This window comes from Anoplopoma fimbria, chromosome 15 (genome assembly GCF_027596085.1).
Source record: "Anoplopoma fimbria isolate UVic2021 breed Golden Eagle Sablefish chromosome 15, Afim_UVic_2022, whole genome shotgun sequence".
Classification (NCBI taxonomy): domain Eukaryota; kingdom Metazoa; phylum Chordata; class Actinopteri; order Perciformes; family Anoplopomatidae; genus Anoplopoma; species Anoplopoma fimbria.
This window is the reverse complement of record NC_072463.1, coordinates 25,252,609-25,267,857: the sequence shown is the minus strand read 5'-3', so window position 1 is coordinate 25,267,857 and position 15,249 is coordinate 25,252,609. Positions and strand designations below refer to the sequence as shown.

Sequence of the window (15,249 nt, the reverse complement as noted above, 5' to 3'; positions counted from 1 at the left end):
TTTTTTAGAACATGAAATAGACATCAGCAGGATGTGCAGTATCTATTCTGTACGTTTACCTTTTGTACCACATTGTTTGCCTCACATTTTGGGAAGAAAATGTGATTGAAATTATGAGAAGGATTTAAATCCAGAAATGTTTGATTTTGTCCTGTTTGAAGGCTCCCCTCTCTGAGAGCGTTTGGAACAAACTGTAGTCATGCTCCCTGGAGAATAAAGTGCTTACACTTACAGTAGTAGCATCTCTCAGAATAGCCAGCTATGACTGCTAATGTGGGTTTTTGAGCACACGCCTTTCAGCTCTGCATAACCTAGAATCTCTTTAGAGCTTTTAATTAGACAAACTTCTTTCCTGTAGTTTTCTTGTCTCGCCAACGTTGTCATGCACACAGAAAACTGTAGGATTTGCAACACAAGAAGACTCTTCAAGAATTTGGTTGCCAGGAATCCAGATGTTCTGCTGTCTTCAAAACTAAATAAGGAAAAATGACGTGAGGAGAGAGCAGCTCAGAACCTTCGTGTCAACAAGTATAACACTGCGCTAGTTGCTGAAATTGGAGAACATGGTTGAGTTGCAGCTCTGCTTTTCATTTCTGTTTGGAGAGTTAGAAATAACCCATAATGATATTGTTTAGTTTTCCACTCCTTCAGCTCTGTGTACTTTACTTATTTTCAAACCCAGTCTTTACATACTAAAACAGCATGGCATATTTGACTGAATTAAGCCTATTTTAACATTTCTGAAAGTCTGAGATAGAAGAAGAAGAAGAAGTGTGTTAATGAGCTTTGCTGACTGGCATGCACATTGAGCTGGTTCTGATTGAGGGATTTCAGACTTGGATCTCAAAACTTGGAGGGCCAAATCAGCCCTGAAGTCTTATCCAGCTGAAATAAGCTGTTCTACCCTTGTGCTTGTTTTTTGATTCATGAGCTGCTGTTCTGTTGTGCACTTTGTCCAAGGATATTTCTGACAAAAATAATAAAAAAATATGACTTAGTGTTTCACAATTCAGCCTCAAAGTAGAGTTTCTGGATTCCCCTAGTGCAGTTTTGGAGTAGTATGGTTGAACTGCAAAGATGATGGGCTCTCTTGGACTTTAATTTCCTGTAAAATACCACAGAGTTTTTTTCCTCAGCATGAACTGGAATGTGTAGAACATAATTCTTGCTGTTATTGGCTCTTATCATCCAACATGATACGTGTAAATGACTTGTGACTGATTTCTTTTTTGGACATGTCAAGACTGGGTTTTGTCTGGTATTAGTAGCGTGATGCTGCACTTACGTAGGGTTGGATTTCAATACACCACTGACTGGTGTTGACACCAGAAAACCAGCAGGGTAGACGGTTTAATCGTTCAATGATTATTATATGAGGTAACATTCACCATCTGTTCACGTGGCGATGATGGATACAGCTCATTCAAAGTGACGCTGGCGTGTGACATCACTCTCTAAAGATGTGGTCTATTAAGATTTTATCCTGTAAAATCTTGGCCTTGTACACAGATGAAACAACATGGCAGATGTGCATGAGAAGCTGCAGATGAGGCAAAGTGTTCAGACATCGTTGTGCTGTGTGGAATGAAATAAACTACTTTGTCTTGGAAAGTCAGTCAAATGTGACTAAAAGGAGTGTTTTCTGCTGGAGGAGGATTATTTTATCAGTCTGAGTTGTTAATCTTGCCAAATATCATTATGTTCCAAACCCGTTCTTTTGTATATCATACTTATTCAGCCAAGGTTTTGTCTACACTCCAACTGCTAGTTTTATCTCAAACGTTGCTTTCCCTCTTGTTCCCTGCGGTTGGTAGATAGTATGTAATTCCTTGGCTTGTTGCTGTATTACGCCCGAGGGAAAAATGCTTGTTGACACACCAGTGCAGTATGTGTTTCCTGAACTTTTGTGTACCATTGCTCCTGCCTCTCAAATATTACACAGGGTGCTCCAGAAATACACTGTACATGTTTTTGTCACAGAGTACTAGTAAGGGAATCGCGATTTCAATTCTAAATTCCAAAATCGAACGAAATGAGCTTTTGACAGTGTGTAGCATAACGCTGTGAACCTGCACTTTTCGGGACAACACTAAAACCTTCTCCCCTCAAGTCACTGGTGTGGCAACATTTTGCCTTCCTCGTGAGTTATGTTAACAATGAATGTGTCTTTGATAGAAAAGCTACAGTTTGTAGGTTGCAGAAGATTTAAGAGGCTGCAGCAACAAATGTTTTTATGAGCTTCTCTAAGAAGTAAAGATAAGGCTTTCCCATGCTTATCACTCTTTCTGATGCATGCACTCACATACATTTTTGAATGCCTAACCTTTGCCCTTACCTTAACCTTAACCTTAACCTTAACCTCAACCCAAATATGTTCTCAGTCTCGTGGTCGTAATTAAAATCATTCGTCCTTGCAGAGATAGTACAAGCTCACACACAGGCAAATCATTACTGTAGGTTTTAGTTGTCCTTCAGTATGACTTCGCTCACAAGTCCACATCCATACTGTAGTTCATATCTATGTGATCCATTCCTTGTGGCTCACACTGTCTAAATAATTCTCATACCAGCTGCTAGCTTTTTGAGCAGAAGAGTAAATTTACTTAGTAGTTCCTCACTAGATGGATTTTTTTTGCACGTGCCAACTGAAGCTTTGGCATTGAGAATTTATGCATCGCCAAGAAAATGATAGACACACCCTGATTGAGTGTAATGACACCTGTTGCATCCACCTGTCCCTTTCCTCTGCTTCTGCAGCTTCTGCAACAGTGTTAAGATCCCGACGGGCTCGTAAGCACAGGCTGGAGAGCAGGACCGTGTTGATGCTTAAAGAAGTGGCTGTGCAGCTAACTCAAAGACCCCACTCCAATGAGGTCCCCGGAGAGCCCTGAGCCCTGACTCAACAGATTTCACATTAACACACCGGGGCAAGAGGCGACGCAAGGAAACAGTGCTGCTCCTTTTGACTGCTTGGCAACACACAGCCACAGTTAATGAAGTGTTCTGAGAAGGGCTCTGCTCGGAAATGGGGTGATAAGCAGCCGTGAAATATGTGTACGTCGTTTTCTCTGCCACAGCAGCAGCTCCTCGGCTCCCTCCAGTGCATCTACTCAGCCCTGAGTTGTGAGCATTGCATTAGACTGCTCAAAAGTCAAACCATAAGCTATGCATTGTAGCTGGCTACATTTCACTGCCTTGGGGCTCCTGTCTCCCTCCTCCTCTTCCTCCTGCTTGTTTTCTTCCTCGCATCCCCCATCCCCTTATCCCGCCTTCCCCGTCATGCTTCAGCGGGCCACCTGAGGGGGGATATGCGCTCCCTTTTGCCTGGTGACAGCTTGCGGGGAGATGTGGGCAGGCTTGATTCTTAGCTGGAGGAGCTGGGAGAAGAAGGAGAGTTGTTAAGGATTAGGGCTTCCACAGAGAGGAACTCCGCTGGGCTGATTTGTTCCAGAGAGCAACAAGACGAGTGGCTTTTAATCTTCATTTTTCTGGTTTTGTTTTCTTTATTGTGCCCATCCAGTAACTGAGAAGGGAGGAGGATATTAACAGATATATACCAAGTGGAAGGGAGGAGTTCATTTAGGGCAGTTGATGCAAATTTAAATTAGAATGAATACAGATGTTTACAGTATTCGTATCTGGAGGTTGGTTGATGTATGATATAATGACACATTTTACGATCGTGCAAGCATTTTGCCCCTCAACAAGGAAATCCTAATCAGAAAAAAATAACAGTTTCTCCTTTTTTCAGATTGTGTTGAAGCGCTGAAAGCTCTGATACACACATACTGTCCTTGGTAAATAATAAATGCTGGTTTCATTCTGAGCTTACCTCAGAAATGTTTTAACCCTTATTCAGACAGATAATCTGATTGAGAGACACAGGGGTCTCATCCTCAAGGGAGACCTCTTCACGAAACGACAGGACTGTGTATGCGTGAATATGATTATTCAGAGGACATGATGTCCAAGTCCTTTGCGTGCTGTACTGTTTCTGCACTTTGAGTTTGGACTGGCACAGAACAGGTTTTGCAGTCTTTATCAGAGTTAAGTACGACATGCACACACAGCTCAAAGCACATTCTTTACGTGATGCTTGGTTCGCTTGGAAGGCCTTGATTGAAAGAGCTCCTGCTGCTTTGGACAGAGGGTTTTGTGATTGAGCATGGGTCTTATATATTTATTGGAAGGTTCAGGTCTTTTTCCTGGACTAAATGGTGGGATGTTGGGCATCCTTTACATTCCAAAGGCATATTTATTAGCCTCTCTAAATACTTTCCACAAAATCTTGGCCTGGATTTTTGTTTACTGTGAAGTCTTGCATTGCTGAAAGAGCGGAGAGGAAGGGAGATGGACAGAAAGAGAGTAGATATTCAATCAGACCATACACTGCCTAAAATAGAATCAGGTGCAAAAACGAAGTTTGTAAATGTAGAACCAATGGAGACATTCATGTGTCTATCTGGGTCTTTTTATAGGAGATGTAGAAAGTTACATGAACACCTGTACAAAATAGTGCAATGCAATACACTGGCTTTGAAATACATTTCACCTTTTGTGAAACTTGTAATGGTAGGTTTTTTTTAATGACTGTGTCAGAGAAATTACGATTTAATAATTATTTTTGTTGACCTCCGTACACATTCCACACATTATTGTAGCCTGTATTGCAATTCATTATGAAGCCGCTGCTAATGTTCTCTCCATAAAGCTGGCACACAACAAAAATTGAACAACAATAGCGTCATGAAAGTACTTCCTACCGCTATTGATTAGATTGCATAATATTGTAGCCATGGTAATGTGTCAAAAGCTTTTATGTTCCACTGCTGTTGAAGTGTTCCTTCTGGCCTGAGGTAATCCTACTTCAACAATGACCACCAGTCAACAATGGCAGCCTTTCAGCCTCTAAGTTTGGGGGCGGAGAATTTGACTTGTACACTTTTTTTACTGTCCACGTAAACCTTGTACCCCTGCAGGTCCTGCTTTTATGAGGACCAGTGAATGAAACTTTGACTCCACTCGCTTCTCCTCAGATGCTGAACACTCATTTAAAAGCTTGCTGCCCCGCTAGAACACAACTACGTGTCTGTGGTCTGTTATTTATTAGCAAGCTAGTTTGATGAAGGCATTTTTACGGTCTGGCTGGCTTTGCCTCACAGTAGAGTAATCGACTGGTTGAGACTGAGGGATAGATTGTTTCAACGGGGTAGCCTGTGCGGTATGCGGCTGTGAGTACTTGTGTGTGTCTCAAGTGAATGTGTCTGTGTGTGTGTGGCTGAGAAAATGATTAAGCTCCATGGTCCTCATGAGAGCATTTGGACTTAATTAAATCACTTCCTGATGACAGTTTTCCCTGACACCGTCAGATACACTGCTCTGTCTCTCGTGGTATATTCCCAGTCACCAAGAAATGCATTTCTTAGCAGACACTGGTTTGTAATAATAGAAACATGATTGCTGTTCTGTATCAGTGAGACTTAACAGTACTCTTCGCAGCTGAGAGCTGAAGTCATTTCATCACTGCGCGTGGCTGTGCTTCCAACAGGAACATTGGCAACGCATTTAAAGAGATTGAGCATGGAGAGACGTAACAATTCTCCATTTTTGGAGCCCTTTAAGTCCCTCTGTCATTACTTTAACGTGCTATACACTGTGAGCAATGGAGAGTGTATGAATTGAGATTGGTTGTGTGTGTAGTTTTGGAGAAAGAGGGGAGAGATTGGCCCCCAGGCTGAGTATGTGAACACACATAAGACATAAGCTTAAGATTTCTCCCGCTCACTTCAGGCTCTTTGTGTTATCTTAACAAGAAAAAAAAAACTATATTCTGCTTTACTGTTAACTTGTACTCCAGACTTTATTGTCCGCCAAGAGAGGAATCCTTTCCACAGCACTGTACACATCAGTCAGCAGTACACACAAAAGCACATAGAACGGTGGACAACAGTACAAATGCAATGCTATTCTGCAAGGCCTCTGTTTTTTTAGGTTTAGGTACTGTTCACATTTGAACCAGTACCGAACCCTAAGGTACATTTTTTTGGTACACCTCTTTGTAAAAAGCAAAACATAATTTCAGTTGTAGAGAAGATGCTCTATTTTCAATTACAAGTTTGCTAATAATTTAGAAAATTTTACACACCACACAAAATAAAACACCTCCCTCTTCCTTCCCTACAACCTCCATCCTTTCATCGGGCATAGCCTGAGAATACTGACGTGTGTCTCTGAGGAAGCACATGTAAGACGGTACCGTTAAATGTATTTTATTGATACTGGGGCGATCAGGCTACATAATCCCTTCTGCACCTTAGTGTTCTGTACCTAGTGTAACTACTATTTAATACTTTAACTGCTCACTACACAGACATACAACCTGTAAATGGGGGTCGCAAGGAGTCATGGCTTTGGGCCTTATCCTAATCATGCAAATTCAAAGCGGAAGTTGAATAAAGGGGGAAAGAGGTAAAAAAAGAGGTGGTGATTATTAGATATCCTCCCTGGCAGTCACATCCCTGGTCTCACTGCTCAGAAACAGCTGTGCCAACCACAGTGACAATGATAGAGACAAATTATACAAAGAAGTTTGGAGAAACGGTTTATATGATCGGATCTATCAATGTCAATTCAGTCATAGCTGTATTTCAAGTCTAAATAATGACATTATATCTTAAAAGGTGACACAGTGCACACACGGCATCTGAACTATAATGCATTTAAAAAAAAAGTTTTATTGGAAAGTTGGCAAAAAAGCTGTGACACCCACTTTGAGACTTATGTCTCAAAAAACAAAAAATCAACGCTACATCTCTTTCCAGAATAAGTGTCCTTGATATTGTAGATAATTACAGATCACACCATCAACAGTTTTTCAGAGGCACTATTTGACGGGGGCAAAATAGTTGCATATCTCAAATGAACAGAGAGGCAAATGAGAAGCTATGTGTTTTTCTAAAAGTGAGAAAGTCAGACTTTTGTGTACCATCCTGTGAGTGTTTAGCCTGGTCTATAATTTTTACTAATTAAGTTTGCTGTTCTCTTCCCCCTCTTCAGGAAGAGTGGATCCTGTCCTCTCCACTTATACTGTTCGCCAGCTGTTGACTCCTGCCTACTTCAAAGATGAGTGCCAAGTTAGCCATCAACAAGGAGGTATTCGTACCCCATGATGAGAAGATGCTTGCTGCTGTGCAGGTGAAGCGGAGGACCAAGAAGAAGATCCCCTTCCTGGCCACCGGTGGGCAGGGAGACTACATGACCTTCATCTGTGTCTCAGGTCAGAGGACAAATTAAATCTCTTCTCTCTGCTTCACTTTGCTCTTTGTTTGTGTTTCAATGGCTTTTTTCAGCTCATCTCCCTCAATTCTCCCACTAATGTTTAAACTGATGAGCATGTTAACATTTCCTTTGCCAAAGGAATGACACCCTAAATGAATTAACTGCTGGGCTTTAGGTCAATCCTTTTTAGATTAGATTTACGCTGAGAGTGAATAATTGTTTCACCAGAAATTGAGGTTTTAATTATTTTGTTTTTTTTGTCCTTATTTAAATGTTAGCTGAGATATTGCTTGTTAATTGAATTAGCCATGCATATTATTCATGAGGATGAGAATGACTAGAGCATATTCATTTCAGTGCCAGCAGAACTGCTTATGAAGATCAATGGCTTTTCTTAATCCTACAATTTAATGTGCGTAAACTGTGCTTTGGCAGCAGCAGCAGCAGATTTGTATCACTTAAAGGTTCAAAGTTGTTAAATTGTGACTAGGAGGAGTATATCAGTACAGCACAAAGTACTGTACAAGCTCTCTGTGCAGATTCATATTCAAGGTTGTCTTCTGGTAGATACTCATGACTTGCCTTCTTTGTTTACACTCTCGGGCTCAAACACATAAAAGCCATTTGTGTCAAGCGCAAGTCACAATTAACCACAGGTTTTCTGAAAGAGGACACTGTTTTTCTGAGGGGTTTATGATGAGTCATTTCTCCCTTGATGTGGAAATGAGTGTTGCTTGATATTCACTTGTCTCATCACATCCCCCAGCAGCTTTCACCTTTGTGTCCAATTTGAGCGTTGCTGCTTTAAAATCTATTAGTCACCCGATATCCTATACTACTTAGGCTGCATGGCATAATTGAAATACATGAATTATCTGATCTTCTATCCTCCTTGATTTTTTAAAAATGAATTATTATAAGAGAATACATTACATTATATGGATAGACTTTGAGATTGATCTTGAGTGGAAAGCTGTTGGTCTGAATCCCAAATGTGATTAGACTAATTATTTAGTCTATTTGTAATTTTGTTACTCCCCATCTCTCTCATTTCCTGGCATCGGTCTACTCTTCACTTTTCTTTAACAGCAATAAAATCATACAAAATTGATTCATTCATCTTGTATAACTCAAGGCATACAAATATAACAAATAATGCAAACAATGTATTTATCTAGGGATTGCCCATTCTTTATTTGGTAATTACACCCATAACTTGTGTCAGTGGGTCTGCTCATTCTTTAACACTGCAGAGCTGTGGACATGCAGGGCAGTTTAAGTGTGTATGTCAGGATAACCTGGAGAGAGTAAAGAGTCTGAGCCAGGGTCAGTCTTAAATCCTCTGTGAAGCGTTGAAGGGTAGCCAATTTAAACTGCCTTAAGTGATCAGTGAAGGATTTATACCTCAGATCTCTGCTTCTTCTGGTTGGAGCACGATAAGTTTTTCTACAGTCAGTGACTCCAACCTTGCTGAAAGGATGGAGAGGCCTAATGTGGGACTGTGTGACTAAAGGGACTGCGGGCTGTTGAATTCTTACCCACTGGTACTTTTTATGTAACCCAGCTGAATAGGTAAGTTTTATGTTTGGGTCTATGGGGGATGTAAGTGGGAGTCCAGGCTGAGGATGGAGAAAAGTTAACTTCCATAATTCATTCACTGCCATATTTGCTTACTATGAGCAGAGACATCAGACTTTTCATCCTTCTGCTACAAAAACTTTGTTGATTTATAGTTCTTCATTTTTAAAGGAGGACCATTTTGCCTCCTTATTTTCCTTTTGAATTACATGCTGAATGGATGTTGCATAATATTTCTACAACAAATTGAAAACAACATGTGCTGCATTTGTTAGCCTATTTAAAGTTGTTTTCTGTCAGCTCTATGGTAACAGTCTCCTGACTAAGCTGCTGTTGTGTTCCACATGTGGGAGCAGAGTAGTGAAGGCAAGCACTGTTGTGTAGTTCACTTAGTCATGTGGCACTTTAGCCGGCCAAGCATTGTTCTGGTGTGTGTGTGTGTGTGTGTGTGTGTGTGTGTGTGTGTGTGTGTGTGTGTGTGTGTGTGTGTGTGTGTGTGTGTGTGTGTGTGTGTGTGTGTGTGTGTGTGTGTGTGTGTGTGTGTGTGTGTGTGTGTGTTCCTGTGCATGTTCTGTATAGCCAACCATGAGTGTGAAACAAGGCTTTCCCTCCCAGCGTACTGGAGATACAAAGCATGTGCGTAAACTATGTGAAGGCACTGTGCGTGTACAAACAGCTGGGGGAAGGGGGGCCGCTTACAGTCTCATGGCTACAGTAGCAGATAGCTGAGGGATGAGGGGGCCATACAGTGGCATAGTTATGTAATCTGTGGTCATTCATTAAAGGAAGCCCACACATGAGGATCTGTACTGAAGAGACCGCCACAGGCATTTCACTATCAATAAGGGTGCCAGGATGGAACACCATGCTGCTGTAACTCCAGGATAATTTTCTATAGCCATAAGAATACAAGAAAAAAAAAAGATACTTTCAACTCGTATGACGTGTACCGGAAATACAGAAAATGACTTCCATGTGTTTCTGTTAGGAATAAATCACTGCTTTCAAAGGCATGCCCTTGTAACCACAGCACTCAGTCTTAGAAGTGTGGGTGAGTCCCTGAGTCCTTTAATTGGCTGAACACATGTGACTCTGTGTAACAAACCATGCACATTGTAGAATCTGATCAGATGGTCTTCACTTGCTTTGCGCATGATGCAGCATGTTTATATTTTAATGCATGAGCCCATTGAAGGCAGGTAACAGCTGTGCAGACTGAGTCTGGAAAAAGGAGTCTCATTTATTAAGGTTCTTGGTGTTTGAGTGATCTGCAGGCTAGACTCCATCAAGCACAGTAGCACAGTCCTTCAAAAACAGTTACTGGAAGTGAATTGGGACTTGTTTGTCATAAGCCAGTGTGAACCCAAAGCAGACTAGAGCTTAAATGCAACAACTGCTCATTGGTCACACAGCCTAAAGCATCTAAATGGTTTACATATCATTTATTGTATTTTTTGTTGTATCCAATGAACTCTATCCAATCTGACTTGTGTAAAAAAACTAAACTTGCTCTGGCTTCATTTCACCTCTGTTAACATGACATTCTCCTAGCCTGTGCTGTGATGAGAAATCTATGTCTTTGATCTTATACACATGATGCCGTCACACAGAGTTGCTCAACTACACGTAGAAACGTATGTTAGCGCTTTCACAACAACATCAGGGGTCTTGAAGACATGGGAGTGTGCTGGAGCAAAGCCAGAAGCTCACCATGGACCATGTTGGTTAGTGAGCGTTCTCTTTGATCACTGGGCTTCATGCGGTGCCTTTATGGCTGGACCTCAGGGCTGAAACACTGGACCGCCCACAGAATGTTTGGCAGGAGAGATGTGAGGCCAGTTGAGCTAGATAAGACACTGAAAGTTCACTGGAGTAGCCTTTTAGTCTACGTGGTTTTCATTTAGTTTTTACTGCTCTGAAAGGAAAACATATTTTATTCCTTTACCGTCACATTCTCTTCACTTCAAGCAATCCTCATAATTTTCAACAACTCTTTTTGCCCTTGTTGATTACATCTGGTTATGCTTGTATTCGGAACTGCTGCAGGTTGCCGGCTTTGGGGGCTTCAGTGAGGGAAACGAAGAGCCATCTGTTGGTTTTTATCAGTTGAAGGTTGAACATCATTTTAGGGGATGCCATGCTTTTGATTTCCGCTGCCTATCTTTGTTAAATCGATGTAATCCTCGTCCAAGTTATCTGTCATTTACACATGGCTAGTGTGTTTGGCTACATTGGGTGTGTTGACATGGGCACTAGTATCCCAGTTTTAAGCCATGTCTTAGTTTTGATCTCATCAGGATATATAATGTGTATATATGAAACCATATCCAGGTTTGTGATAATTTGTGTGCAGTTGTGTCTCCATCCAGGTTTCTGAATCCAGGATATGTTGTTTATGTGGTACACGTAACGTGGACACTCAATCGTAACTAGGATACTTGCAAAGTGGCTGCATTGTAAAAGCTCTGTGTTAATACGTGAATTTCTGAGGGAAGTATGTGGGCATCAATGTTCTATCCACGTATTCATGCACAGTGCGTTTATGCAGGCATGTTATTTTGTGGGTTGGTTTACATGTTTCTATTCATGCGTAGGCTGTGTCTTATGTATGTCATATGCTTGGAACTCCTGCTGTTGTTTTTGTTAGTGTGTTTCTGGGGTTTGATGTAGTGTGTTTTTTTTTTATCTTTGTGTTGTTTGTTTCTAAATGTTTTTATCAGTTGAAGGTTGAACAACATGAAGTAGAAAGGATGTACCTCATCATAAGATGCACAGGGATTATTTCGATTGGAAAAGCTTCAGTAAGTGATTTCTAACATCTGTATCACAAACAGCAATCCCTCCCATCTATCATACGTCTTTGTTGGTGGGACAAAGTCTCTTACTGTCTGTCAAAGAAACACATTCAGTAACAGAGCCTTGTGTCAGTCTATTCTCCAAGGCCATGTAGAATATAGACTCCACAGTTACAACACCGGTTTGTGAATTCCACTTCACTTCATTTATTATCAGCGGCCACGTAGCTATTGATTACATGGTAAGATGGATGGGCGAGCAGATCGTGTAGCTCTCTGGTATATCTAAGCTTCTTATAAAGTAAGATCAGTTATGACCTTGGTTACTCAGTCCAAGAACACATTATTCTGTATTTTTGTATTCATGTACGTACACAGTAGGTTGTGGTGTGTTTGCCAAGGTTATTCTTATAAATCCAGATGGAAACAGAAAATGATTTACCATGGATACATATACATAAGGATCTGGAAGAAGTTAACACTGCACTATAAAACTGATTGCATGTTGTTTAGAGATATGCAGAAGGTATGAATTCAAGATTAGATAATACATAAATGTTTCTCAGTTGAAATCCCCTCAAATTATATGGACAACTTCAAGAATTACTTTCAATACAGAACTCCAGAATGTCATCCAACAGATTTTACCTAGGCTGACTAAATTACTTTTTTTTTTTTTGGCTGACATTTTGGGAAATAAAACAGAGAAACAGCTTGCCTGGCACGTAACCTGCCCAAAAAACTACAGTTACAGGATAAAATCCTCCTACCAGATGTGCAGGTAGTGTCAGGCCATGTTCTTTTCAGCATTTCCTACTTCCTAGTCTTACTTCCACATTGCATCTTACCGACAACACTTTCTCAGAGATTGCAGGGAGTCTGTACAAATGTTAGTTAACGAAGTATAGTCATGCGTGGGTGTGCGTGTGGTCTGTGCTCTGTTGTGAAGAATGTTGCCTTCTCACAGCGCCAGCGTAGCAGCAGAGACTGATGCTGGCCTCCCAGTATTTACTGAGAGCAGAGACATACGGCCCACTCACACAGGGCCAGATACATCAGCATGACGTTAATACCACATTCCCTGTTAAGGTATGTGTGTGCGTACGTGCATGCATCCGTGTGTGCTTGCCGTCCATACCAAAACCTCTTTTTATCCGTGTGCTATGACAGTCTTTATCTAGACTAATGAGGCTCTTTCAGCAGCAGCAGCAGCTCAGCTCATTTTTCTGTGCTAGACTACTCTTTAAAACATGAACTGTCTTCAGCCCTCACTCTTGCACCCTCTTATCACGTCAGCCTCAACTCCTCACCTCCAAGCTCCTCCTGGCCAAGATGAGGGTCTCAATGCTTGAGGGACCTGAGCTTGGGCTAGGAGAGGAGAGACAGAAGGTAAAGGGTAAGACAAGTGAAGGGCAGTTTGCGAAATGAAAATATTAGAGCTGGTTTGAGAATCAGTTGGAAGCTTTGGAACAGTCTTTAGGAATAGACATCAAAATAGGCTACATTGATTCAAACGAGGGGATTGTTTTGCAATAGCCTTATCCTACATTGACATTAAATCTGAGGACTCCCCAGCTAGCTTGCTATACAAGTGAAGCTGAGGAGGCTAAGGAAATGTGGGAAGCAACGTCAACTGTATTCCCTTGTCTGACTGTGTTAGTTTGAACCTGACATCTAAAAAAAATATGAACAAAGAGTTTTTTAAAGAATTGTTAAAATACTTAAATTGGAACTCATTCATTTAACACTTCACGAAAAACATATTTGTGTTTCTCTGATATTTTCTCAGATTAAATAAGGCTTAATATAAAACTGACCATGAGTCAGCCACTGCAAAATCCATTGTGGATGGTCTCTGGTATCACTTACTCACACACACACACACACACACACACACACACACACACACACACACACACACACACACACACACACACACACACACACACACACACACACACACACACACACACAGCAGGTGGAGCAGGATAGATGAAAGGCTTTTGCTCTGCAGGTGGGCTTAGTTGTGTGTGCTGTTGTAGATACAAAAACCTCCCTAAGCTGTCGTGTCCACCTGTGTGTGTGTGTGTGTGTGTGTGTGTGTGTGTGTGTGTGTGTGTGTGTGTGTGTGTGTGTGTGTGTGTGTGTGTGTGTGTGTGTGTGTGTGTGTGTGTGTGTGTGTGTGTGTGTGTGTGTGTGTGTGTGTGTGTGTTAATAAAATCAGTTCATGCCCTTACAGTTCTGACAGCTCTCTCCACAGTGTTTTTCTATATAGAAGCCAAACTGTCTGTCATCCTCCTGTATAGGCTCCTACTCTGTTCTTTAAAGTCCGACTAACTCTGATTATCTCCTATCAAAAACAGCAATTTGGTTCTCAGTACAATCTTGCTTCAAAATCTCCTCACCTGTGTGTGCTGCCACTGCTTTTGTCTCGTGTGTGTCTTGTTTTCCAGCAGAGATCATAGGGTGCTCTTTTTCCAGCAGGAGTGCGTGGATGTTAGTTGGAAGACTCCCTTCAGCTGGCTCTAACGCCTCATTCACGCTTTGGGTGCTTTGGGTGCTTTTGGTGCAGCGCCACTCCTTCTTTATTATTCTGTTTAGAACAGGAGGGTTCCTGCTTACACTGGAGAGACACAGGAGATGGGATATGGAAATGATGAGATAAAGCAAAGGACCGGGGTATTATTTTGTTGCACCTTATGTTTGAAGAATATGTTTGACTTCAGTGAGTTTTTTTTGTTTTTTAGCTGTGGTTTGCAGCTCATTTATTTAGTTTCAAGTTAACTCTAGATGTTGTGGTGTAGCAATGTATTTCCTGTCCTTTTATATATTCCTAAATTTAGTTAGTCTTGAGGTATTGTTCTTGTGTTGGAATGTATTTCAATCCTTTGGGTGAGATTTATTTCAATCATACAATATGTTTTGTAAGGAATGGTTATAGCACACAGTTTAATCCATAGGACTGATAAACAAAGACTTCTAACTGTAAAGTATTTGTTCTGACTTTAAAGTGGATACTAGAGTTGGTTCCACACACTGTGCCAACTTGACATTATAACAACACAACTAGGCGTGGTGCCTCTTAACCTGAAGACTTGATTACTATTTTTTCCCCGTCTTATTTGACAGAAGTGTTTTAAAGTGAAGAAGTTAAGTTTCTGGCCACCCTTCTCTGGTGTACCGTTGTTGTTGTTCTGAATGTTGTGAAAGTGTTGATGGCACACAACAGCAGGGAATGGCTCAGTGAGATGAGGTGATGTGGCCACTTTGGGACCATTGAGGAGGTAATTGTCCGAGAAGAGGACCACACCACACATGTTTTTGATACTATGTTCTCTGACCATATGTATTGGCTCATTGATAGAGCATAGACTGTGTCAACACGATTCCCTGCATACCTGGATGTGGTCATCTTCGGGCTGTTCTCAGATTTTGTTTTGTGCAAACAACGTTTGTACCCAAGACCCTTTCTCTCATCTGCACAGTGTGAAATGAAGGAAAAAAAAGGGAGGAGGGGAGGAAAGAAGAGAGAGCAGTAATAAAAGAGCAAAGACTCCTGGCTTTGTAAAAGTCAGCCATCCATATAATTAGCTGATGC

General features: G+C 41.2%; 1 protein-coding gene across 1 annotated transcript in view; it reads left to right on the top strand.

The window, feature by feature from the left end:
• stxbp6 (syntaxin binding protein 6 (amisyn)) overlaps positions 1-15,249 on the top strand; it is a 52,356-nt gene that overhangs the window by 2,265 nt on the left and 34,842 nt on the right. The window contains exon 2 of the mRNA XM_054614633.1: positions 7,057-7,276. Coding sequence (XP_054470608.1) covers positions 7,123-7,276 — 154 coding nt within the window. The 5' untranslated portion in view covers positions 7,057-7,122. The remainder of the gene's footprint in view (positions 1-7,056; positions 7,277-15,249) is intronic.